This window comes from Pleurodeles waltl, chromosome 2_2, assembly GCF_031143425.1.
Source record: "Pleurodeles waltl isolate 20211129_DDA chromosome 2_2, aPleWal1.hap1.20221129, whole genome shotgun sequence".
In the NCBI taxonomy this organism is placed as follows: Eukaryota; Metazoa; Chordata; class Amphibia; order Caudata; family Salamandridae; genus Pleurodeles; species Pleurodeles waltl.
Window position 1 is genome coordinate 873872239 of NC_090439.1, and position 24762 is coordinate 873897000.

The following is a 24762-nucleotide window of genomic DNA, read 5'->3' on the forward strand; positions in this document are numbered from 1 at the left end:
GGTTCAATGTTAAAGACAAAAGCTGGATGGCAACCTGGGGCCAAGACAAAAGAGGCTCTGACCCTAAAGCTGGAATGTCTCTGGCCGAGTCCTCATTGCCATAAATTGATACTAGCCCTTCCAAAGGGTTGAAGGTGGCGTTGGTCACCTACCAACCTTTCTGTCCTATGACACAGATAGCAGTCCAGTTTCCCCCAGGATAGGTGACTCCTTGTTGCCCTGCGTGGTGCGATTATAGATGTTGTATATATGCAACCAAGCTCCCTTCTTCCTCTTACACCTAATCCCAGGATATCATGACTATTTACATCCAATCTTTTGATCGCCAAGTCCAGGCTGTTTTTAATCCATATAATCAACCCACCAGACAAATGCCCCTTTTTTGAGGTTAGTGCCTCAATACTATAATTCGAATACCCCAATCTGTGGACCTGATCCAAGGCCCACGTCTCCTGCAAAATGATTAAATCATATTTAGTTTTTAACGTTCCCCACTCTAGGTCTATAATTTTATCCTTCAGCCCTGCTACATTCCAAGACAAAAATGCAGTGCTCTCCATAGTTGCCAAGGTTTGGGCATTAACCTGTAACCCAGCCTTAGCTTTAAAGTCTATTTCAGAAACAGCTCTATGGACTGGCAACCAAGAGTGAAGAGTTACAGCCGAGGTGCTTAGACAAGGAAGTATCTTTACAAACTCCCCTGCCCCGCAACAGGATTCTATTTCCCTTGATGTTCCCCCCATTGTGTCAAGCTTCTCGGGGCAACCCACCCCCCCCACAAACTATGATCAGTGGCTGTCACCTAGCCACTGCTGTGGCCACTATAGTGTCAGTCCTGGCTCTCAAGGTGTGTGAGAATCTGAAATCTGTTGGCAACAGGAACATTACATTGCAATCTCGCCCCATTGGGGCCCATTCCAAACCCCCTCTCATTCTCACCTGAGGCCATAACTCCCTTAAGTGTGAGTAAAAAATCCCAGTGGACAACCCTCATGCCTGTATCTAGCCTATCTAAGTTACGCGTAGTACCCCAAGATCAACCTCTCCCCAAGCTCTGGGTACCTATAATTAACTACAACACAATACCCACTTTTAATTTTGGCTGAATCCACCCAACCCTTCTCACCATCAAAATGTTACTGCACTCATGCAACTTTAAATCTGTGTTTTGCACCAACCAGTAGCATAATTTATTTTTCAGTTCAAATGTGGTTTCTTCTTTTTTATCATAGCCTATGTTTATCGGGACTGCCACATATGGGCAACAATCTGGTGGTAAATCCATTCTGTCTTTTGAGGGGGCATAAAAATTATACTTACAAAACTGATGCTTCCCCATGAATTATAACCTTTCCCTCTACCGGTCCCTGCTGGGATTTCTCTCTTTGCCGAACCTGAGCCTCTTTTCTAAAAGCCAGTGAGGTTATAGGATCACCTGGCCCTGTTGTTGTGTGAGCCTCAGTCTCGGCCTGCATTTCCTTTTCCCCTCCCCACCTATTTAGATACACATTTGGGCATACAGGAACATGCTTTGTGTTAGGTAAATTAATAATAGGTCCCTCTCCAATACTGACTGCCCCTCTTTCCCCCCCATCCCCTAGTTGTAGCCAGAGGTTGAGAGGGTGTTGTACAAGGCAGTAGTACTCTCGATGAGCAACCCAGGGAATATACAGCTGGATAACCTTGATTCAATTTCAGCCAAACGTGCCACAATCAGATCCCATTTGCTATTCAAAGCAGTTATACATTTGGCATAAAAATACTCCAATAATGGTCCCAGTTTTTCAATTCCTTAATCAGGAGCTGGTGCAGACGAAGTTGACACAATGCTCATACATGAGCGTTTAGACCTGCCACCAGCTTTCCTAGATCACGCATGGTTTCACACTGGTTTCCACCACAAACTGGAAACAGGATAAGAGCATAACAAATAGGAAAAATACGATACCTTGTTGAAAAATGCCAAAACTGTGGCAAAAATTAGGTAATTTTTTCAGCTCTGCATGTTCCTGAAAGCTGGGGGCATGGTGACGTTAGCACAGCAAACAGTTTGACAATGCAGTTTTTTTCCTATTCCCCCCCAAAACTCAAAATATAGCTATATTTTGCCTGTTGTCTCTTCGGGGGGAATCCACAAACCCTGGGTACCTTTACAATCCCCAGGATGTTGAAAAAAAGGACGCAAATTGGGCATGGATACTTTCTGTGGGAAAAGGGGATCAGCACTGGGGGTTGGGAGATGCAGCAGTTAAGGGGATAATGGTGATAGTGCAGCTTTTCTTCTTTCAGGAATATGTCTCCTATAATATGACACAATGCCACTGCAAGCAGTTGGTGCACAAATGGAGAACAAGTCAAGACACCACAGATAAAGACATCTTCAAATTAGCCCTAATGCTACTAACTGCAGATAATGAACACAGACTGCACAGTTCTTGCAGATCGCATCAACACCAGCACTAACAGAAGCAAGGAAATCAGCTCCATCATCATCATCACCCCTTCACCAGACCTTTTCAACAAGCTATCAGAATATTCCTGTAACAAAATAATTTTTACTGGACTCTGGCACAGTCACAACTCTGCTCCCAATCATGGGCAAAAAGCAAACCCTGACCTTGTGGCCCGCCAGTACAACTGTCAAAATCACTGCTACCACAAAGACCATTTACTTGGGGGCCGGCATCTGACCGTTGCCCCTCACCACACCTTCACCAAAGGACTCCTGATGATCCGCAGAGAACTGACACCCATCCTCATTGTCTTGATTGACTCCGCTAAATTCATGGACACCTGGGAATATGCCAGTGCCATGCCCCTGTTCAAGAAACAATCTACTGACACAGCTTTACTTTCCAACTACAAAACCATATCCCTTCAGCCATACCCAGCAAATGTTTTAGAGAAACTAACCAACCGATGCCTTGCCAACCACCACCTCCTTGGCACTGGAATTAGGCCCAACCATAGTACTCGAACTGCACTCATAACCATCACAGACAAAATCCACATGATCCTTGATAGAAGAGACACAGCAGCCCTCATTCTCCTGGACCTCTCTGCAGCATTTGACATGGTCTCACACCGCATTCTGTTCAGTTACCTACGTGAAGTTAGGATCCAAGGACCCACTCTCCACTGGATCTGCTTCTTCTTAATGAATAGAACACAAGCTGTCATCCTGGCACCTTACACTTTAGAAGACCACAAACTCATCCGCTGAGTGCCTAAATCTTCATCACTCAGCCCCACGTTCTGACACACACATGATCTCTCTTGCCAGTGTCATCTGTGAGCATGACATCAACATTCTCCCCTATGCCGATGACACGCAACTCATACTGTCCCTCTCAGACAAGACTCCAACACAAGAAACAAGTTCACTGCCTGCAAGACGAACTGGATAACTGTAGGAAGGCCAGCTGTATCAAGCTCACCACCAACACAGAAGTAGTGATCTTCAGTAAGAACACCTCACTATGGGATTCCAGCTGGTGTCTGGCCAAACATGGACCCACAACAAGCACCCATGTCAGTAACCTTGGAGTAATCATTGGCAAGAAACTGTACATGACTGCACAAGTCAGGGCTGTCACTGCATTCTGCTTCCACGTGTGGAAGATGCTTGGGAACATCTTCAAATGGCTCAGAAGCAGCACCAGAAAAACTGTCACTCACGCTCTAGTTACAAGCAAGATGGACACGGACATCACCAACTCACTAGAAGGCTCAAAACATTCAGAACTTGACGGCCAGGCTCAACCTACCACACAGAATTCACATCACACCACACCTCAGGGAGCTCCACTGCTGATACGCAAGCGCCTAATTTTGGACTCCTCCCTTACACATTCGAAGCACTGCACAATTTAGGCCCCACCTTTCTGAACAGTTGCATCTCACAAACCACACAGACACCTCTGCTCTGCAGGAATTCTTGAACACATCTCATTCATACACAGAATGAAATCAGGAGGTACAAGCATTCTCTTGCCTTGTTCCTAAACCGTCAAATAACCTCCCACTCCACATCAGAGCCTCTTCTTCCCTTCTTGAATTCTACAAGAAGCTAAAGACCCAGCTTTTTAATAATTAACTTACCCTAGGCAGGGCTAAACACACACTCCTGCTCAGCACCAGGTTAGTCTCTCTGGAAGTAGTGTGGTTAACAAATACACATAACATAACATGAAGGAGGCCTGGTTAGAAATGCAGGAAACATTGAGGTAGTCTTGGAAACCATCCTTGGAGGAGATAATTATAGACAATGTAGAGGTCCTTGAACCACATCCTCAAAAGGCATGATAGCCCTAATTAGTTTGAGTGGTAAGGATCTGCTGTTAAGGGTGATCTCACTGAGAAGGTTTGGAGATTGACTGAGCAGTGAAACTTGACTTCCTCAGAAGTGGTGAAATCAGACGCTGACAAGCCTGCCGTAGGAGTGCCTGCTGAGGAATGAGTGAGAGTTGCGTAGAACACCACCAGAGAAGGAAAACTTGAAATCTCTACATTCGGTGCTGGAGAGTGTGATAACTTCACACTTGAATGTGGTGAACCCACTGGACGCTTTGGAGAGTCTGTATAGTGTGTTTGACAGCTCTTTCTTGAAGTTGATGGAGATTCTTTTGGTGTTGAATGGTGGCAGCATGTTGTTTTACTGGAGATGAAGGTTTTGCCTATGTTGAATATTCGATGTTGACTGTAACAAATGTTGTCGTTGATCTCAATGATTAAGGAGTTTGATGGGGCAGCTTTGACGATATTGTCTCCTCCACGCTCTTCGATGTCAATAATTTGGTATGCTCTGAGGATCAATGATTCTAACCTCTATGATGGTAGTCGGAAGGTGTTGAATCTACACTAAAGGGCAAACATGCCCAGGACTTTAGGCTCTTACCAGCATTAATCTTGGCCTCAATTTCAAATGACTTTTAGTATGATGACAGCTACAAAGAACTTCTCACCTCTTCTCTGAGGAGTTTCCTTGTGGGGAGTCTTTACCAGAGAAAGCCTTCATAGGAGGGGATGCCAGAGAGACTGCCTCATCCAAGCATTCTTTTTTCATCACTTCCTCTGCCTTCATGTCCTGAAGTATCCCTTAAAGCCTAATGACCTCCTTGTTTTTAAGAGTTCTTGTGGTCATTTTTGGCAAGTATTGCAACCTTTCACAATGTTGGAGGAAGACATATCACACAGTACTTGTTGAAGTCTATAACCACTGTTTTCCTCCCACTGGAAGGACACTTCTCAAATACAAGAAATATTCCACATGGTGGTAAAAACTATATCACTCAACAGATAGATTTTTTATATATCGAGTGATCTTAAATGCCTCAGAAAAGGCCTATTTTGAGAAAAACTGAAGTATTATACCTATGAAGTAATCTCAGATCCTTTTCACAGGTGAAAACTGACTGGGTGAGGCAAACTGCTAGGACAGTGCATCATGGGTAGAGGAATCTCCTGGGATCCCAGGGGTGTGGAATTTATTAAAATATCTACTTGTCCACGGGACAGGTTGCTTCTCAAATCTACTTGTCCTGTAAAAAGATCTACTTGTCCCTTTGGTGCCATGTAGTGTGGCGCCAAATTATAGCAGCAATCTCATTATGTAAGAGCTCTGATAATAGCCTCTCTGATTATGCCAGGGCTACTACCATAGTAGGGCTTGAATACTAGCAGTTTCAATCCCTACTGTAGCAATTTCCTTATTTTTCCACCTTTCTGTAGATCTGCATACTGGGGCTGGATGAAGCAGTAAGCAATAGTTCCAGGGCTGGAATGCATTTGAGTCTGCAAACCTACTAACCTGCATGTTTTAAAGATTTTCACCAGCTTCTCTCTAATATTTTCCCATAATAAGAAAGGTTGGACATTTACTCCTGACAATGGCAGAATTAGAACTTCTTCCAGGGTTGGGAAGAAAGTTGCTGGAAGGAAAATGAACTTGCAAATGCTCAATAGATTTTCACATGAGCAAATCTACACATGCGTATTTACCCATGCTAAAATACAGTTCACAAATATTTTATAGGGGTACGACATATACCATGGGTGCACTTTTGTGACTTTCTTTAAGAATTTGGGGCCACATGTAGGTAGGTTCAGATTTGTGACCCGCAAATTGCGAGTCGCAAATCCGAATGTAGGATGGTGTCCCTGACACCATCTGTGATTCGCAAGGGCTTCGCATATGTTCACCTCATGAATAATCATGAGGTGGGTCACAATTTGTGACCCTCTTGCGAATGGCGGCCTCACAGGGATGGTGGCCTGCTGGAGACAGCAGACCACCATGTCTGTGACTGCTTTTCAATAAAGCAGTTTTTTTTTTTTTTTTTTTTTTTTTGTAATGCAGCCCGTTTTCCTTAAAGGAAAACGAGATGCATTACAAAAACGAAAAATTAAACGTTTTCGTTTCATTTTTTCAGAGCAGGCAGTGGTCCGCAGGACCACTGCCTGCTCTGAAAAAATGTTTACAGTGACATTCACAATGGGGAAGGGGTCCCAGAGGGACCCCTTCCCTTTTGTGAAAGTGTTAGCACCCATTTGAAATGGGTGCAAACTGAGATTGGTTTGCGCCCGCATTCGCAAAACAATCCTATATTGCACTGCGAGTCGCAATTAGGAAGGGAACACCCCTTCCTAATTGCGAGTCACAAACCCGTTTTGCGATTCGGTAACCAGGTTACCGAATCGCAAAACTGGGTTTGTGCATCGCAATGTGCTTTTTGCACGTCGCAAACAGCGAAAGTCGCTGTTTGCGACATGCAAAAAGCTACCTACATGTGGGTCTTGGTCCCTAATTAGGTCTGGTGTTAACAAAGACATTTTGTTTTTATTAAACTTCTATTTCTCTCTCTTTCGGCTGGCTTTACTGTGAGTGATCGCATTCTTCTCTTCTACAAGGAGCATATTGGCACACAAAGTAGTTTTGTTCAGTGTCAGGAACTACAGTGGCAATCAGTGACGTAATGAAACTGGAGGGTGCCCCTTTGCAAAGAACATGGAGGAGCCCCCTCTCCAGACTCACTCAGGGCAGGTGCTGTGCTGAAGGGGCCCCCTGGAGGGCGGCTGCGGGGCCTTTGTTATGCCACTGGTGGCAACATGTGCTTTTAGAGTTCAAAAACGTTTTGGTTTTTTTTTGCCAGTGTTTGTTACAATGTTGAGGACCTGGTAGCTCCCACAACAATAAAGTGTTACAAAAGCCATGTCAAAACAAGACACGCATTGATGAAACTAAAAGACTTATAAAAATATGTCAGATCAGTTGGCTTTGTCAGTGTTTGTTTATTTTCATGCTTCCCATAATCGTGTTGAAAATGGTTACACTGATTTTCCATTAGAAATATTTTTGGGAAATACTAGCATGCATCAAAACATTTTACTAAATGACACTTCATTTGCATATAATCAGAGAGCATTCTGGGAGCATTATACTTAGCCTCATAGCCTAAACTTTTCAAACATGTGTATACACGTTTTGGTTTTTTTTGTACTGGAACCAACGTCAGTAGTGAAGTGTGACATTAAAACATTTATTTACAGCACTCACCCTAATAATGAAGGTTTTCAAATAATGAACCATAAATACAAGTTCGAACAGCATTATCTCTTGGAAACACATTACCTCAACTGCAGAGAGTTCCACTCTCTGTAAACAGGCAGCCAAAGGGTTTTTGCTGCAGAGGGTTGGGTCTACTTGTCCCAAGGACAAAGTAAACATAAAATCTTGTTGCCCTTGACCCCAAACAAGATGTCCCGGGCGTCGGGCGATAGGAATTCCACATCCCTGGATCCTTAAAGGGATGGTGCTCTTTTTACCCCAATTTACATTGGAAATGTATCAGGCTGCATTTTGTTTCCTTTACACTAAACATTTTACCCCTCCTTTGCATCTAAGATGATGCAATTACATTTTTTTAATCCTGCTGGGAAAACTAAGTTTATCAATTCCCAAAAATCCAGTCCCCGATAGACTGCTACTGGTTGCAACCCATCTTAGGGACCAATGGACATTGGCACGCTCTGCTACCTTCAATGAACATTGCATCTATGTTAAAGTGCTCCTGTCCCATGCAAACAGGGCTGAATCATTTAAGTGTTTACGACTGTGAGTGAAGATTTTACACTGTAGAAATGTACATTTATTGCTCAAATACTGCAGACATTTTCTTGCTTTTGCTTGGTAGAGACCCATGGAGTGCAATGAGCCTTAATTTTTGTAGATGTTGAAGGTAATCCGTAGGAACCCTTCTCTTTACTTGATCTGTATTTGGATACTAAGGAATACAAGGTTGCCGCTTTGTTGTATGTAATGGTGTAAGAGTAATAAATTGTCTAGAAGGTGTGCTGGAACCATGAAACAACCACAATATGCAAAATGTTGTGGGGGTTTCTTAGACTGTTCTGCTTTTCAAAGGACATCTGTCAACAGGTCATGGTGTTCAGTATTATCCGGTCAGCATCACGTTCCTGAACTCATGTGGTGAAACTAACCTGGGGCTAAGTGTCTTTTGATTAGGTGTTTCTGTTCATTAAAATCTCACTGCTTTACAGAACATCGGACATCATACAGATCAGTTTCACATGCCCGTATTGCTTTTCAAAAACGTAGGTGCCCAAACCAACTTCAGATTAAGCATAAACCCTCTAAACTGGTGTCAGTTCCCAGATACTACCAGTTACTTGTCATTGTTAGTTTTGTTTTTCAGTCGCGCTCATGGCGCTTTCAAGTTTTTTTAGAGCGGGAACTCGAACAATAGAAGTAAACTGGTAGTCATGCAAGGCACTCGATTACTGCAGAGCAAGTGCGTGCTATGTAGAAAATAAAAAGGAAAAGTAGTGCATAAACCATGCGGAAAACATGGATCTGCGTATGTTTTCAGTAATTGGCTAGTGCTCTCGAGGAGGGCTATGCAGCGGAAACTGTATGACGTTGCATGCCTTTCACAAATGAAATCAAGGGAATTTTTAAAGCCAAGCCCACGAACAAATGAAAGTGATGGGCGTGGTTAAAAGTCCCCCCCCCCCCCCAAAAAAAAAAGTTTATTTTGCCAGGTCAAAATGGCAGTTTACAACTGCACACACAGGCTGCCATGTCAGGCCCGAGACAAGTTTAAAGGGCTACTTAAGTGGGTGTCACAATCAGTGCTGCAGACCAACTAGTAGCATTTAATATACAGGCCCTGGGTTCACGTAGTGCCACTTTACTTGGGATGTACAAGTAAATTAGATGTGCCAATTGAGTGTAAGCCAATTTCTTCATGTTTAAAGGAAGGAGCACAAGCACTTTAGCACTGTTTAGCAGTGGTGAAGTGTGCAGAGTCCAAAAGCTGAGAAAAAATAATTCAGCAAAAAAAAAAGAGGGGCAAGATAAAATGTTTGGGGGAGGGCCACCCTAAGGTTGACAGATCTAACACTGAACATATTTCTAATTAACTTTCAACATTACGTTTAGCACCAGAACTCCAAAATAGCTGTTAAACACTAAAACACAAGCACTCCATATTGTATGGTAATTAGAGATGGCTTTGATCTGAGTGTGAGGCTGAAAACAAATAGGCGCAGGATGATGAAAAGGTCCTGCTTTTGCCAGCTACCACTCAACAGGGTTTGGTTCACAGGTTTTCTACATTCAGGTTTAAAATGTTTACAAAGTCAATTATATTTAAGAAGAAAGCTACGATGCTTTGTTGACCTCCCTAGATCGTTTCCTCCACAAAATAATCCGGGTGCTGTCACCATACATTAAAAGAAGAAATTACTATAACAGGAGACCCAAGGTTTGCTCATGCAGACTGAGACGAAAATGCAATTGCAAGGAGTCCCGGAGGGATTTTTCATTGAAGACCTAAAAGAAGGAGGCCTACAGATTGGTTGGGGTCTGTTGGAAGCAATCAGATCCAACAAAGGTCAAAGCTTTTGACACCGAGGTGCAAGAGGTGCTGGAGGAGAAATGGCAGGTTAATGGGTTTGAATGCAGCTCAGTAGATATAACTTCAGCTCTCTGGCTTTCCCGGAGTGTTTATATTTTATTTGTAGAAGTAGCTTTGAGTGCAGGCTTTGCCAAGGGTAATGGAGTGCTTCGTATATTTCTCAGTAGCTGCAGAAAGTTTGCAAGACAATAGAGAAGTGGATCGCTTAGAACCTTAGCAGGTATTCTTTGGAGAGATGGGTTTTAAGGTCCTCTCAAAACAATAAAGGTATGAAGACTTATTTATTTAGGCAGACAATTCCAAAGTTTTGGCGCATACCTAGAGGTTACTTGGTTGTCTAGAATGACCTTGGTATTTCAGGGGGTCACGTAGAAAGTGCTTCTGGTGGCGTGTGATGCACTCGCAACATAGTTTCTTAGTTAGGAAAATGGTTCGGCAGTTGGAAGGGAAATTCCTTGTAGGTTTTGCAGAGGATCTTGAAAATGATTCTGGCATCTATCATGAGCCAGTGTAGCTCTCATACTGCGGGTGAGATGTGCTTGTATTTCTTTGCCCTTGGTTTTTGCTTAACAGTTATGCCACCATCTCATACAACTGGAGCCAGCGTCTCCCTGGAAAGGCCTGTGAGAATGGTGTTACCTTTGTCAAGGTGAGCCTGAAGGATGTTTGAGTCAAGAGCGATCAACTTTGTTAGAGTTGATAAGTTGCTATATCCTCCTGCCACTTCCAATCTGTTTGTTCAGGATGGACAGCATGACATATTTGGAAGTCACACTTAATGTGAAATGAGTTCGGAAAAGATCAAGCATTCCTTTGTGAGGGTCTGCATTTGTACATTCACTGTGCACTCTAAAAAGTTTAGCAGTAAAATTAGTTTGTGGAAATTGGCCGAAAGCGAGATCTTGAATTTATTGATTCAAACCTAACTTGATTTTTTTAGTATGTAAACTAGTCTAGTTTGTGATCACGAATTAGTAGCACTATTTGCATAAATGCCTGATGATTGTAGTTCTTTAAGCATTTTTTACTCAGTTCTTTCCATTTTTTCTTTAAAAATTTTCTCAGGTTTTTATTTAGTGTCCTTTTTGCTGCTGTGGCATTGATATATCAGTGTATCTCTAATTCACTCTAATTATTCTGTGTTCATTCTCATTTTGGTACATATATTGGTGATATCATGGATGCTGAATGCATGCAGCTTGATGCCGCTGACCACACATCAATGTTTAATGGTCCACTTTTGGAGATAGACATTTCATACAAATGTTTAAAATAAACGTGCAGATTTGATAGGTAACGCATGCTGAGATTAAGTAATTCGCCCACTATCACATAGAATATGTTGAGGAAGCTGGAACAAGCAAGCCTCCTTAAATCCAAAGTCACCTACCTACTTGGCCATTGCTACATGCAAATACGGTAATACTGATGTTTTACAATGCAAATGCCTCAAACCGCCTTCAATCACTTGAATAGTTGGGAACATTATTACCCAGCCTACTTGTTTTTTCCACCTTAAACGGATGAATTGCCTGTTGCACCCTGCCAAGACTGTAACTTTTGCACTGCTGGTCAATGGGTGGCTAGTTTACCTACTGAACCTAAACATTGTTATGCACCAAATGTGATAAGGGTGAGGGGTATCATCACAGGTCTTTTTTCAACCGAACTTCTTGTACACTCATTTCAGCATCTCTGGCTAGCTGACGAGTTTCCACTAAAACAACATGTTCGATTGGACTTCTGGCGGTGTGTATATGTGGGAGGATGTGGGCAATTTATTTATATGTTAGTGTGTTATTTTGAGGTGATTTCCAGTAAATCTCTAGGTCTGTTTCTTTTTGTATGCAAGTACCACCACAACTAGTGACCTTAAGCACCAGTGCTACTGCACTTTTCACTTGATTTACTGTTGTTCTTGGAAATTTGAAGTGACAGTGTGATATGATCTGTTTGGTGTAGGTGATAGCGGAAAAGAGAAGCTGATCCCATTAATCCAAGGACCATCAGATACCAAAGATCTCCACAGAAGCAAATGGTTGAATGAAAGTAGGAAGCCTGAGTCACTTCTAGGGCCTGATCTGATGGCCTTCACAGTGCAGATCCCACAGCAGATGGACTATTGCCACAATTCTGGTGAGTGCATGATAAGTTCATTTACTGCTGGCATCACACCAACTTCTGTTTCATGCAAGGTCGAAATGTGGAATATGCGTAAATGTTTTCATGCGTGCACTGTTTGTGTTTACTGTGCTGTGCGACGTGTCAATTCTTTTTATAGTAGATGCTGTTCATTAGCTTTTATATTTGCTTTCAAAGAAGTGATGCTGCATTTTTATCTTAGTCATACTGATACAGACTTTGACATGCGCTCCATGCACTGTGTAGGTTAAAATGAAAACCTCATGACATCATCCTACTCCACATTTGTTGTCTTCAATATAGTTTTTTAGGATGTTTGGACAGATGCACACATCCACACCCCACATCTTTGGAGACTTCAAAGGTTTGCAGAGTGATTTGAATAAGATGGCTCAGGTCTGGCTGTTGAGATAGTTTGATGTTTGGTAATGGATCGAACATGGGTAGCTTCATAAATCTTAGAAGGTTTGATAAATTGGTGAACTTGGATGCCGAAGCTGAAAGATGGAAGAAGCAAGAAACGCTTCCATTCCTCTTAGTTGTGGGGTTTATTATTATCTGTTTGTTTTCCAATGCTACTCTTCCTAGACTTGTCTTTAAAATATGTTCTTCGGCACCATGGCAGGTCATGGCCTCACATTTTGGGCCTGCCAAAAGTGTGGATACCTTCTTATGTGTCATTTAAGATCTTAAAAGAGAAGACGCTTATACAACATGGCCATTCTGCAACACAAATCAAACACACAACTAAGTCTTCACGTGATTCCAGTTTGTAGCTCTTAGTACATGGAGCGTCAATTTCTAAGTTTATTTATTTACTGATATTTCCAGGAATTAAACTGGTCTGATAATGGGAGCGAATCAGACGGAGTACTCTTTCCTCTTTTTGCTTCATTCTCACCTAACGGTTCTGATATTGTTTCAGACACAGGTGCATTCATCTTCACGCTCTGGAATAGACAGCACAGAATGAAGCCTGGCAACCCTGACTTTCTAACACAGCATCCTGCTTCAAAGAGTTTGGGTATCCAGGTATCCACGATCAAGGTGAATCTCAGTTCATTCCGTACAACCCTTCCTAGACAGGGAGTCAGAGTATTATACCGTTAGGGACTCAGACGTTATGTTTGGCCAGTCTACATTCATGCCCTGTGGTACTTGGCTAGCAATGAAGACTTGCAGGTATCCCTTGTGGAAATGCCTTTTGGTGTATTCCACCTATTTGGTGAAAAAGTTGACTTTGCCTTGGAACTTGGTCATGGTACATTTCTTCGTCCTCTCAGCCCCTGACAGACAGTTTCCCCAGCAGCTTTGGCCTTTGCAGAACCTCTCAGAAGGGTTGGCGTACGGGCAATTCCCGGCTCCCCCCCACCACAGCATTCACCCCCGTCCTTTTGTGCCCAGGTGTAGGGTTTAGCAGGCATTGCGCACATCCTCAAAGGCACCGATCTTCTCAGACCCCCTATCCTGCGGCATTAGATTCCAAGACACTTTCGTTTTCTGTTAGAGGCACATACCATCCTGTGGGAAGCAGGTTCCAATGCTTTCTCTAAGGATGTCAATCCATCATAACGGACAGATGGGTCCTCCAGGTCGTCCAGCATGGTTATGCCTTTCCATTCTTTTTTGACCCACCACAGCTTCCCCTCACATTAAAGCATTCTCTCAGATCTCTTTCCATCTTGGTTCAAGAGGTGTGACTTTTACTTTCCTAAGGGCCCATCAAGAGAGTTCCAGATGCGGACATAAGAAGGAGTTGTTACTCTGCTATTTCCTTGTGCGGTAGAAGGACGGAGGCCTCTGTCCAATTTTAGATTTTCACCCTCTGAATGCCTTCCTGTAGAATGGCAGATTCAAAATGGCTTTTGAAGGTGGCCATTCCACAGTCAGTCAGGGACCACCTGAAGTGGTTTTCCCTCCATCACAATGAGTCCAGGACATTCTGGTTATAATAAAGTGTCGTCCTGGGTGTCTGTAGAGCAGTTCCGAAGCTTTTGGGCCTGTTAGCCTCTAAATCTCACTTGTCCACTACATTATGTGCCATATGTGGGTTCTGCAGTGGAATCTGAAATCTCACTGGGCCCAGCACAAAGGAAACTTGTCAGATTCAATCCATGGTTTTGGAGACTGTATCACATCTGCAGTGGAGGCTACTTGATCACAGTTGAACCAGTGGCAGTGGCAGACCTCTTTCCTTGCTCCACCCAGAGTCGACAGTGGTGATGGATGTGTTGCTGCTAGGTTAGAGAGGTCATCTAGAGTGGAGTAGAGTCCTTTGCAGAGAGTCACTGTTTCTCTGGAGTTGGCTGGAGCATCAGCCATTCCCTCTGATAGTGAACCACCTGGCAGGATCTTTAGACTCCAGGTCAGATGAGCTCAGCTAGTGGCACTTGGCGGATTACAAATGGTGGTTACACCCGAGGTGGCGCAGGGCATCTTTCGAACCCTGGTTAGATCTTTTCTCCTCTGTTGACGAAAGCAGTTAAAAAACTTCTGCATGTTGGAGAAAGCTTTCTCTAGAACACTCATTCTGGTTAGAGTGGAGCACTGGACTCCTGTACTCCTTTTCACCTCAGCCTCTCGTGCCCGAGTTCTGAACAGCATCTGGAATGGGTAGGGAGAATATGGTACCTAGAACATCTGGGCAAGACCATCTGTCCTCCAATGAGGCTACTGCTTCGGGAGGAACTTTGGTTGCAGCAGAAGGGCAGGATTCTGCACCCAGACCAGCGCAATTTGCCCCTCCATGTTTGTAGTTTAAACACAATCCACTACTGCCTGTCAATCTTCTATTTGAGGTTGTGGATGTCATCTTTACTGTCAGACATCCCTCTACATATCTATTTACACTGAGGACACAGACATGGACAAATTTGGAACCTGGTGTAGAGACTGCAACACAGATGTCTTACAAGCCAAATTATTGGCTGTTTTATTGTTTGTTTTGTCCTTGGCCCAACATTTGCAGCGAGTACTTTTAAAGGTTATTGATTGGCCCTTTTGGCTTTTTTGTGTTTGCCAGCCAACTATCCTTGTTAAAATCGTCTGCTGTGATGCAGTTTCCTAAAGATTTAACACACATGTTCCCTCCCAAACCATTTGCCATGGCACAGTGGAACCTTAACTTGATCCTGACACTCCTCATGTCTATCCCCTTCGAGCAGATACACGGCTGTGTGTTTTGACTCTTCCTTATTGTGATTACTTCAACTAGTCATGTGAGTGAATTCCAGGCTCTTTCGGTACAACTGCTCTACACCTCCTGGTGCTGAGGAGTCGAGCAGCTTTCTTGCTGAAAGTTGGGACTCCTTTCTACATTGAACAATCCAACACTCCATCACTCTTCCAGTTTTGTTTTCCCTGCATCAGAAAGAGGAAGAGAGAGACGTTTTGACTGGACCCTATAAGAACTTTAAGATTCTACATTGATCGCACTAAAGACCATTGGGTGGATGATCAGCTTTTTGTGGGTTTCTCTGGGGTAAATACAGGAAGGGCTGTCCAGAAGATTCTGTTGAGGTGGATAGTCCTGTACATTACAATCTGCTATGCCCTAGCTAAAAAGCAGCCTACGGAAGGATTGAGGGCTCATTTCATCAGGGCCAAGGCTGCTACCACTGCATTAGCAAGCGGAGTACATGTCTTGGACACCTGTCAGGCAGGGACATGAGCATCAGTGCACACGTTCATGAAGCAATACTGCCTTGACAGCTTGGTATGGAGAGAAGGGTATTTTGCCTGGAGAGTTCTGAAAGATGTTTTGATCTGAACCCACTCCACAGACCCTCCACCTTCGAAAAGTACTGCTTTGGTATGTATTCAAAGGTGAGTAATCTGCAGTTGGATTTATGGATTAGAAGAACAAGTTAATTGCCTTTAATTACACACTTTTTGGTGGATATGCCATCTAAACACAGAGTTCTCACTGCCCTCCCACCTCCCTGTTCTGTGGAGTGGTCTCTTTTTACCATCTAAAAAGGTCCTCAATTAGAGACCTGCACATTGGTACTGACAATTGTTTTGTGTTCGACTTGGTTGATAAAGAGTTAAGCAAAAAACGTATGTTGACGTGTAGAGGGGCAGCTTGTAGAGTGGCTCTTATGTGCGCCTCTGCTCCATCACTTCCAGGATGGAGCAAAGCCAGTGTAGTGCCACATAGTGCCACCTAATGATTTGCGAAATCACTGCTGAGAACATTTCCAGATCCATTCTGGTGCCTGGGGACATTCTAAAGGTGAGGAATCTGCGGTTAGATGGATGATCCACTAAAAAGCACATGACCGAAGTCATAAATGTCAATAAATTATTGGTTGGGTTTGTGTTCTGTGGATCTAAATTTGCATTGACCTAACCATTGAACATCATGAACATGCTAATAATTTGTAGACAAAGCTGTGCCCTCCCCTCACCCATCCCTGATCCGTAAGAGTCCCTTACTACCCTACTCATCCCTGAACCCTTCAATCCCCTTTAAGACCATTACCACCCTGAATCCTTACCCATCCCATAGCCCTTCACACACCTTCCTCTTTTTTAATTACATAATAATCATGCCATATAAAAAAAATATTTAGCTGCTTGGTAAGGTACCAGCCTTCGGATGATGATAGATAGTCAGTAGGCCAGTAGTTAACTGAAAAGGGTCAAATAACTAATTATTTCTGTGACGCCCAAGCTCCCTTTCTTTAAAGAATGTCGGCAATACATTAACAAGTGAAACCACTGGCAATCAATGAGCATATCTAAAATGACAGGAAGTAGGGCTTTTGTGGAAAAAGTGGAAAACTATATACTTTTCCAAACAATCTGCTACTTCAGCCTTTGAATCAGTTCATAGCTGGTTAGAATAATGGGCAAATAAATGAGTCACTATGGGCGCTTTTAGTACAACTTGAGACTGACATTTTCATATGTTTATCATGTGTCTGCAATCCAAAAGACGAGCAGGGAGGTTCCCCAAGTGTTTCCTTTTACTATTGGTTTTCCATAGGAATCGTTACATATGAACCTTTAGACCCCAAGTGTATTCTTAGCTGCGTTCTGCACACTGGCATTTCCGTTGCTGGTGATTTTGAGGTAAAGGGTCATATGTCATACAAACGTCTTGCTCATAGACCCACTTTTAAAAATGTATGTATAACGTTTGTTCACGAGTTCAACCGTACAAATTAGATTAAAATTATCCATACTATTTACAGCACCTAAAATACCATCAACATTTTCAAATGATACGTTGATTGTTCCTAGAGAAAGCTTTCTTTGAAACCCAATGAGCAAGGGACCCACGTCTGGCCATACCCTAGCTACTTATGGCACACATATCAACACCACAAAATAAAATGATGGACAGAGTGTTGAAACTTTTCAAACACTCATCCCCAGTCACAGATCTGGGTTTAATCCATAGTTATTTTGCTCATTATGTCACCCCAGTTTATTTTCTGGTGTTGCTATATGTGTCCGAAGTGGCTAGGGTATGCCCAGATGTGGGTCCCTTGCTCACTGTGCCACTAGTTTCAAGCTAGCCTGGCTGATGAGGGGTGATACCCCAAAACTGGTACCAGAATGCTTGTTTCCGGTCCAGAGAGGACCTGGCATGGCAGTTCGGGCTGGACTGTTCCCATGGGGAGCAGGGTCAAGACTGATTTGCATTTGGCTGGGTCCAAACTGGGGTGACGTGGCAACCAAATAACAATGGATTCAAGAAAGATCTGTGACTGGCGGTGGGTGAGCTTTTGAAAAGTTTTAACACTCTGTCCATCATTTTATTTTGTGGTGTTACAACAAATTGACTTCTCATAATATAGGTCACAAAACATGTGATATGATGATTTAGCCATAATTGATAATTGAACTGCCTGCGTTGACATCACTAAAGCTGCCTTTTTCTGTGTACATTTACAAGTATGGTAGAATACAGTGTGTTGTTCATTAACTCTGCAGCTGTAAACAAGCCAGCCAAAACTTATACTAACTGGCATAATTACATGTCTTGCCAATAATGGTAGTTCTAATTTCATCCAAACAAAATTAAGTCTATCAGTATGTGCACCTTTTTGTGTTTAAAAAAAAAAAAAAAAAAAAACTCATTTGGTGCCCAAACACAGGTAGACGTGGACCCATTTTACTTCAGCTAAGTAGCCTTCTTCCAGAAATTTATGGTATAGCCTCATGCATTCTCGCTGATGGTTCCCTTCTCTCCACTACCAGTACTGGTGACGTTTCTGAATTAATTGTTTAGGAATTTCTTTATATTTTATGCGTCACCTCCATTTGTAGCAGACAACTCCTTTCTCGTGCTCTCACCTCAAAACAAGACACAATAGTGGTACCTGTTGTTCTCTGATCACAATGTAATATGATGTGTGATTTTGTTAAACAAGAATTATGAAAACACAATTAATAATGCCCCTGAGGACCCCTTATGAATGTTGCTTTCAAGCTCTTCTTGCTCTGCATGGTCTTCCTCAGCATCTCTCTGAAGTTATCCTGCACTTATGGAACAATCGAGCACACCAGCGTTGATCTGCTGAGGTAAGAACCCCAGCCATAGCTTGGTGTGTCTTCAGATTGAATACCAAGTGCATAGCCCCAGTTACATGTTTGTAGGGCTGGGGCGCCTGGGTCCATAAAAATTGGAATATGTTGATGCTTGGAGCACTATGATTAGTCACTTTATGTTGGTGTTTTTTGCCACATTGTATTAGATTGATTTCCACCACTCTATGGCCAGAAGAAAAAGTCATCAATACATGCAGATGAACAAAAACAGAACTACCTTGTCCACCCCACCACCCCCTGACAACACCTCCCTTTGCAGTCCAAATTCTGAAGCAGTGTAACAGATAAAGCATATAACAACCTGGTCATGAACAACTCTTTCTATGTATTCAGTTTGTATCTACTGATTTTTTTCAACTAATGTTGCTGTTATGGGAACAACTGGACCTACAACAATATCTCGGTATTGGCATCATTCCAGCCAGGGAAGTGGTGGCACTGCCTTTCCATTGGTGAGTTATAGCCTCTTTGCTGCCATTAGGCATAGCCACAATAACACCATTTTGCATCTGTTTTCAGCTAAGTCTACATTTATGTGCATGATGGTGAATTTGGGATCCCTAGGTAAAGTTCACCCCACTATAGAGCCCAGGGTCGAGAGAACTCCCAACCAGGAAGGGACAAACACCCCACTCCGTCATACTGTGTGTATCAAATCCCCTGTCTCTGAAGAGCACCTGATTCACATCAGGGAGGCTACCGCTTCCATCTTCCACTATTTATGTTGTGTAAAGTGTACCCTGTGCAGGTATTTGAGTTGGATTTGTCGATATCTGGAAGCTATTCCTGCCTCTCCTGGAGATGCCTTAGCCTCCTCTCAGTCTCCATCTGAAAGTGTACTTATATCTCTGGACCATGCTTGGCACAGCATGTGTTGGCTTTTTTGCCAGTGTATGACCAAGACATGCCAATTGTACCTAAACATCCATGGGTGATCTGATTATTCTTTTATGCTCAGATCTTCAAGTGAGCAGTGCCACAATTCTTCTTTTCTTCATTTTTGATATGGTTAGCGTGGCACAAAGTTTTTGCTGCAAACAAAACGCAAAACTTTTAAAATGTCATAATAAACTTTTCATCATTTGTGATACTTTTAAATGGTTGAGCAGAGAAACAAATCAACTCTGCTATAGGACATCAGAGGGGGGAACAAAAAGGAGCATAACAGCCTGTGCATCAAACTGTAAATTATGAGTTAGAGGAGAGGATAACAGTTGGGAGAAATAACACATGATTAAAACATTTGACCGCTTGTAAATAAGAACTACCACTATTAACTTCACAATAAATAAGCATAGGAGCCTGGCTCTCTGTGTAGTGTGCAAAACCAGGCACACTGTTCAGAGAGTCCGGGCAACCACGTTGGTTTACAGAGGTAAAAACTATACCACCAAATGCTCTAATTTTTATGGTAGCTGGGTTGAGCAGTTAGGCTAATCTTTGAGAAGTACAAAGCATTTGTGGTACTCACAGTATTAATAAATGAAGAGACACACTCAAAAGATTAACTCGATACCAATTTACTAAAATACTTAAGATTTTTATAAAAATTTTAAAGACCAAGCCCAGCAAAATCGAGTAAGTGCTTCTTAAGTTATGATTTTTCAAAGTTTATCAAAAATAGTCTTTTTTGTGCGTAATTGCACACCATAGGAGTCAGTGGGAGAAAACTTTAAAAATGCATATAAAATCAGGCAATGGATTTACCGATTTCTCCATTTGTTCTTAGGTCGAGGTTGTCAAGAAGTCCTGTGTGCCAGCCAGAGGAGTTTGGGCGGTTTCCGGCTTTGGTATGAAGAGCTGCTATAGTCCTTGGAGCTGATGCAGGACCACTGCGGGGGACCACTTGCAAAATCAATGCACAGGTGGACTTCAAAGTGAGTCTGGTGGGTCTCCTTGGAGTTTAGAGGTCACAAGTGGGGGGGACCCTTAGACCACAGCTGGTTCTCCGGTGCAGGGCCCATGGAGGCCGGGTGCAGAACAGATAGATGAGCTAAGAGCTGTGCGCAAAGGTGTCTTTGGAAGTAGGAGGGAGGTCACTTTGAGGTTCGCTTGCTGGTCAGCAGGGCCACTCTGGTAGGTGGTTCTTGTGATTTCTTAAGTGCCTTGACTGGGGCATCATCTTGGTCCTTTAGGAATCTGGTGTGGACTTTTTTTCTTGATGTCTGACGTTGAGCAACAAGTGGCCCGAGCTATTGCACGGTTCGGCCACTACAGGGTGCAATGACACCAAACTTGGCACGCTTGCAAGATTTGTCCTCCGGGTCCATCAGGTGAAATTTGGTCCGGCTGCGGCGTCCAGGTCCTTGATCAGCAGCCAGTCAGTGAACTGAACTTCATGGTCTTTGGTTCTTTGTTGCAAAAGAGTGATGCCTCCACTCTGGAGGGAGATCTTTGGGGATTTTCAGAGGAATGGAGGTCCTCAGGGGAATTTTAGAGTCCCTCCGATGTCCGAGCAATCCCTCAGCGGTGATTATCGAGTCCTGGGTGCAGCAGGCAGGTGCCTTTTTCTTTATGCAGCAGGAATGCAGTTCTCAAGCCTTGGGTCTTCTTTGTTACTGGTCTTCTTGTGTCCTAGGAATCTGGTCTACAGGTGTAGAGGTGCCCACTAAATACTGCTTTTAGTGGGTGTTTAGGGGAGTACCTAGTAGTGACCAATGGGTCATCTACCTTAGGGTGGCTACACCCACTTCCTGTGGGCAGAGGTCACTTTCCCTATCCCTTATAGGCTATTTCCCTACCATGTAAGATGGAGGAAAATGCATGGATAGGTCACCTCGCATGAAGCACCTTAAGGGTAGTACCAGCTGGGGATGGTCACTCCTCTGGTCCTTTGTGCATTTACCTGCTGTTGCTCCTGCCAAAAGTGTGCGTTTGCTACGGGGGCGGACATCTGTTGTTAGCAGCAGGGCTGGGGGTCGAGTTTCAAGGGTTGTAAGGCCTTTGAAGCTCATAGGCAGGGTTGTGCACATTCCTGGGGCAGAAGGTGTAACACCTCTGCTCAGGAAGGGCTTTGTTCTCTGGACTCCGAGAGCACAGGCTCTCACCCCGGGGTTCCAGAATCATGTCTGGTGATGGCAGGCTGGTTGTGACTGGCCAGCAACCATGCTAGGGGTAGTTTGCTTTTGCAGGGGGCACCTCTATGGTTGCCACGGGGTACATTTTACAATAAATCCAATACTGGTACTAGTTTGGATGTGTTTTCCTGAGTTGGTTGAAACTAAACAACCCAGGGTTCAGAGTGGCCAACATGTAACTATGAAACTTGTGCTGACCAGTGGCCAGCACATTCATGTAAACACAGTAGGGGCATATTGCTCATGCATCTATGCCCACAAATGCTGTGTAATGCACACTGCCTTAGGGAGTGCAAGCCTGCCAGAGGGGTGACTTACCTATATTGCACGCAGTGTGTAGGGGACAGGGCACACCGGCTGTGTGTCATGGCAGTTTTGCATTTTAGGATTTCACCAGGACACGGTCTGCAATGGCAGTGCTGGTTGTACTTGGATGCATGGTCTATGAAGGTGGGACAATCTGTGCTGCTGCCCTCAGGTGCCTACCCTTACTATCCAGTGCCCTGGTTACCCAAGTACCATTTACTAGGGACTTATAGTGTCAGCCAAAGTGGTTGCCAATTGTGACAATATGTTTGCAATTTTAGGGAAAGAACACTGGCACTGGGGACCTGGAGCAGGATCCCAGTGCACTCCAGTCCAAGTTGCATTCAGAAACCAGGCAAAAAGCGGGGAAGTACTGCTACAAGGGGCCAGTTACCCACAATAACATAACCCTGTGAAACACCATAACAGTTGAGTTCAGTTGGTAGTAATGCAGAGTTATACTTGGGTGATTTTTTAAACTACAAATGGAGACTACTTTCTTTCTTGTTCCCCTTTGAGGTCTCTGGTGACTCAAAAGATGTGGTAGAAGGTGGGTAAGATGTCAAGTCATCATCTTTCCCTGGATTACAGTGAACCCAAATGTGATGCGGGAAAGATGAGGAAGTGATCACTCCCTTGTTTTGGCAATACATCGACTTTACTGTTGGGATCTCATAGCAGTCAATGTATGGATTTAAAATCTGGAATTCATGCTAAACCATACGCAATAATAAGTGTTTTAGACAAATAATCCATACAAACGTACAGTGAATACATAATGCACGCACTAAGCCAGTCGCTAATAGTGCAAACAGTAGGAACAGTTCACAATACAAATATTTCAGTATATTCCTCTAAAAAGAAACAGATTTGGCTTGTGTTCACTGTAGGAGGCTGGCTCATTTTATGGTGTACATTTGTAGTGTGGCACCCTATACTGAGTCCAGGCAACCCTTAGTGATAATGAATAGGTGTCCAAATAGCAAAAGCTCTCTAGGAGTAGCTGAGGCAAACAGCTGAAGCTTATCCAAGAGGAATGCAAAGCTTTTGCAATTCCACAGTAGTCAGTAACTCACTCACTAAAAATGAACCAGCCAAGTGTTGCAAAAATAAAGGATGTTTTATTACAGCACTACTACTAAACTAGAATTGGTATATCTTCCTTTGAAAATATATATACACAAAATAACCATCAGAAATTGCAAAACAATACACAGGACCCTATGGGAGGGCAAAACCATATACTAAAAAAGTAGAATGTGAAGTAGTGACCCCATACAAGGTAAGTGTGGTAGTTAGATAGGGGCTGGGGGCAGATAGAAGCACCATAGGTAAGTACATTAAGTGTCCCCAGCAACCATGTGCAAGGTAGTTATCCACCCAGTTGTCCCATAGGCTAACACAGAGTAGTGGTTGGAGTTTGCGGATTTCGTGTCCCTTCCCAGTGGACCCCTAGGAAACCAGCAGACAAGAGGATGGTTGGAGAGTGCCCAAGGTCCAGGAGACTCTACCCTGGAGGGGAAGTCAGGGCTGCTGGCCCTCAGCATGCAGAAAGGCCAGCGGAAGTCGAGGGAGCCCCCATGAGTGACCCACAGGCAAAAGTCACAGGGAGTCCCAAGGAGGCCTGACCAGCACGAGAAAACAGGTCCCACATCACAGGAGGTGCAGGAAAGGGGCTGATCTTTGGATTACAGAGTGCTGGAGGTCAGGGCTTCACGGTGCCTGAAGATCTTCTGGAGGAAGAGCCAACAAGCCTTGGCAAGTGCAACAGTTGTGTTGCACAGTGGTTCCAGTCCAATGGCAGGAGCAGGGGACCCAGAGTCTCCCAAGTTGGCTAGAAGACAAGCAGGACCTAGAGGAACCACAGACTCACCACCTGTGAAGCAGGATCTCCAAATGTCCGTGGACATCAGACCCCACCACCTGGTTGACGTTGTCTTGAGGTGCCTGTGGATGCAGGGGAGTCAACCCTTCACTCCAAGGAAGATTTCTTTGGGCTTCCGGGTGCAGAGTCCTTGTCACCCAGGAGGATGCACAGCCTTGGATGTTAGAGATTCTTGCAGGATCTGGAGAAACAATGTTGCAATTGGAGCCTTCCCACCAGAAGAAGACGTGTTTCAGTTCCAAAGCAGACCACCAGCTGTTCCAGAGGCCAGGAGCAGAAGATGTTTTGCAGAGAGTTCGTTGGAGAGTTTTGCTCGACAAATCTGAGGAGCCACCCATGGGGAACCCCTTAAGTAACCCTAAAAGGGGGTTGGTCACTCTCTGAAGTGACCCACCTATCAGAGGGGGTCAGGGACGTCATATATCTGGCCTAACCAATCAAATGCTCCCAGGGGCCTCTGCACATTTTTTTTCAAGATAGCAGAATCAAAGTGGCCACCTGGCAGAGCTCTGTGCACCTCCCTAGAGGAGGAGCTGGATAGTGTGGTGTTCACTCCCCTGTCCTTTGTGTAATTTTTCATCAGAGCTGGAATCGGGGGGTTCCTGAACTGGTACGAACCAGATTATCTATGGAGGGCAACAAAAGTGCCCTTTAAAACAGTCTGGTGGCGCTCAGAGGCCACCCCACCCCTTAGTCACCTAATACACAGGGAGAGGTGGTCACACCTTTCCATTGCAGGAAATCCTTGGTTCTGCTTCTCTGGCCTGAGCCTGGCTCACCAGCAGGTGGCACCTAGACCCCTAGACACCTAGACCTAGTAAGGCTGCACAGGCAGCTAACACTGGAATCTGTG

General features: G+C 43.9%; 1 protein-coding gene across 3 annotated transcripts in view; it reads left to right on the plus strand.

The window, feature by feature from the left end:
- VPS13B (vacuolar protein sorting 13 homolog B) overlaps window positions 1–24762 on the plus strand; it is a 2423697-nt gene that overhangs the window by 737251 nt on the left and 1661684 nt on the right. For all 3 annotated transcript variants that reach the window (XM_069220546.1, XM_069220545.1, XM_069220547.1), the window contains exon 19: window positions 11901–12074. In XM_069220546.1, the coding sequence (XP_069076647.1) occupies window positions 11901–12074 (174 nt within the window). The remainder of the gene's footprint in view (window positions 1–11900; window positions 12075–24762) is intronic.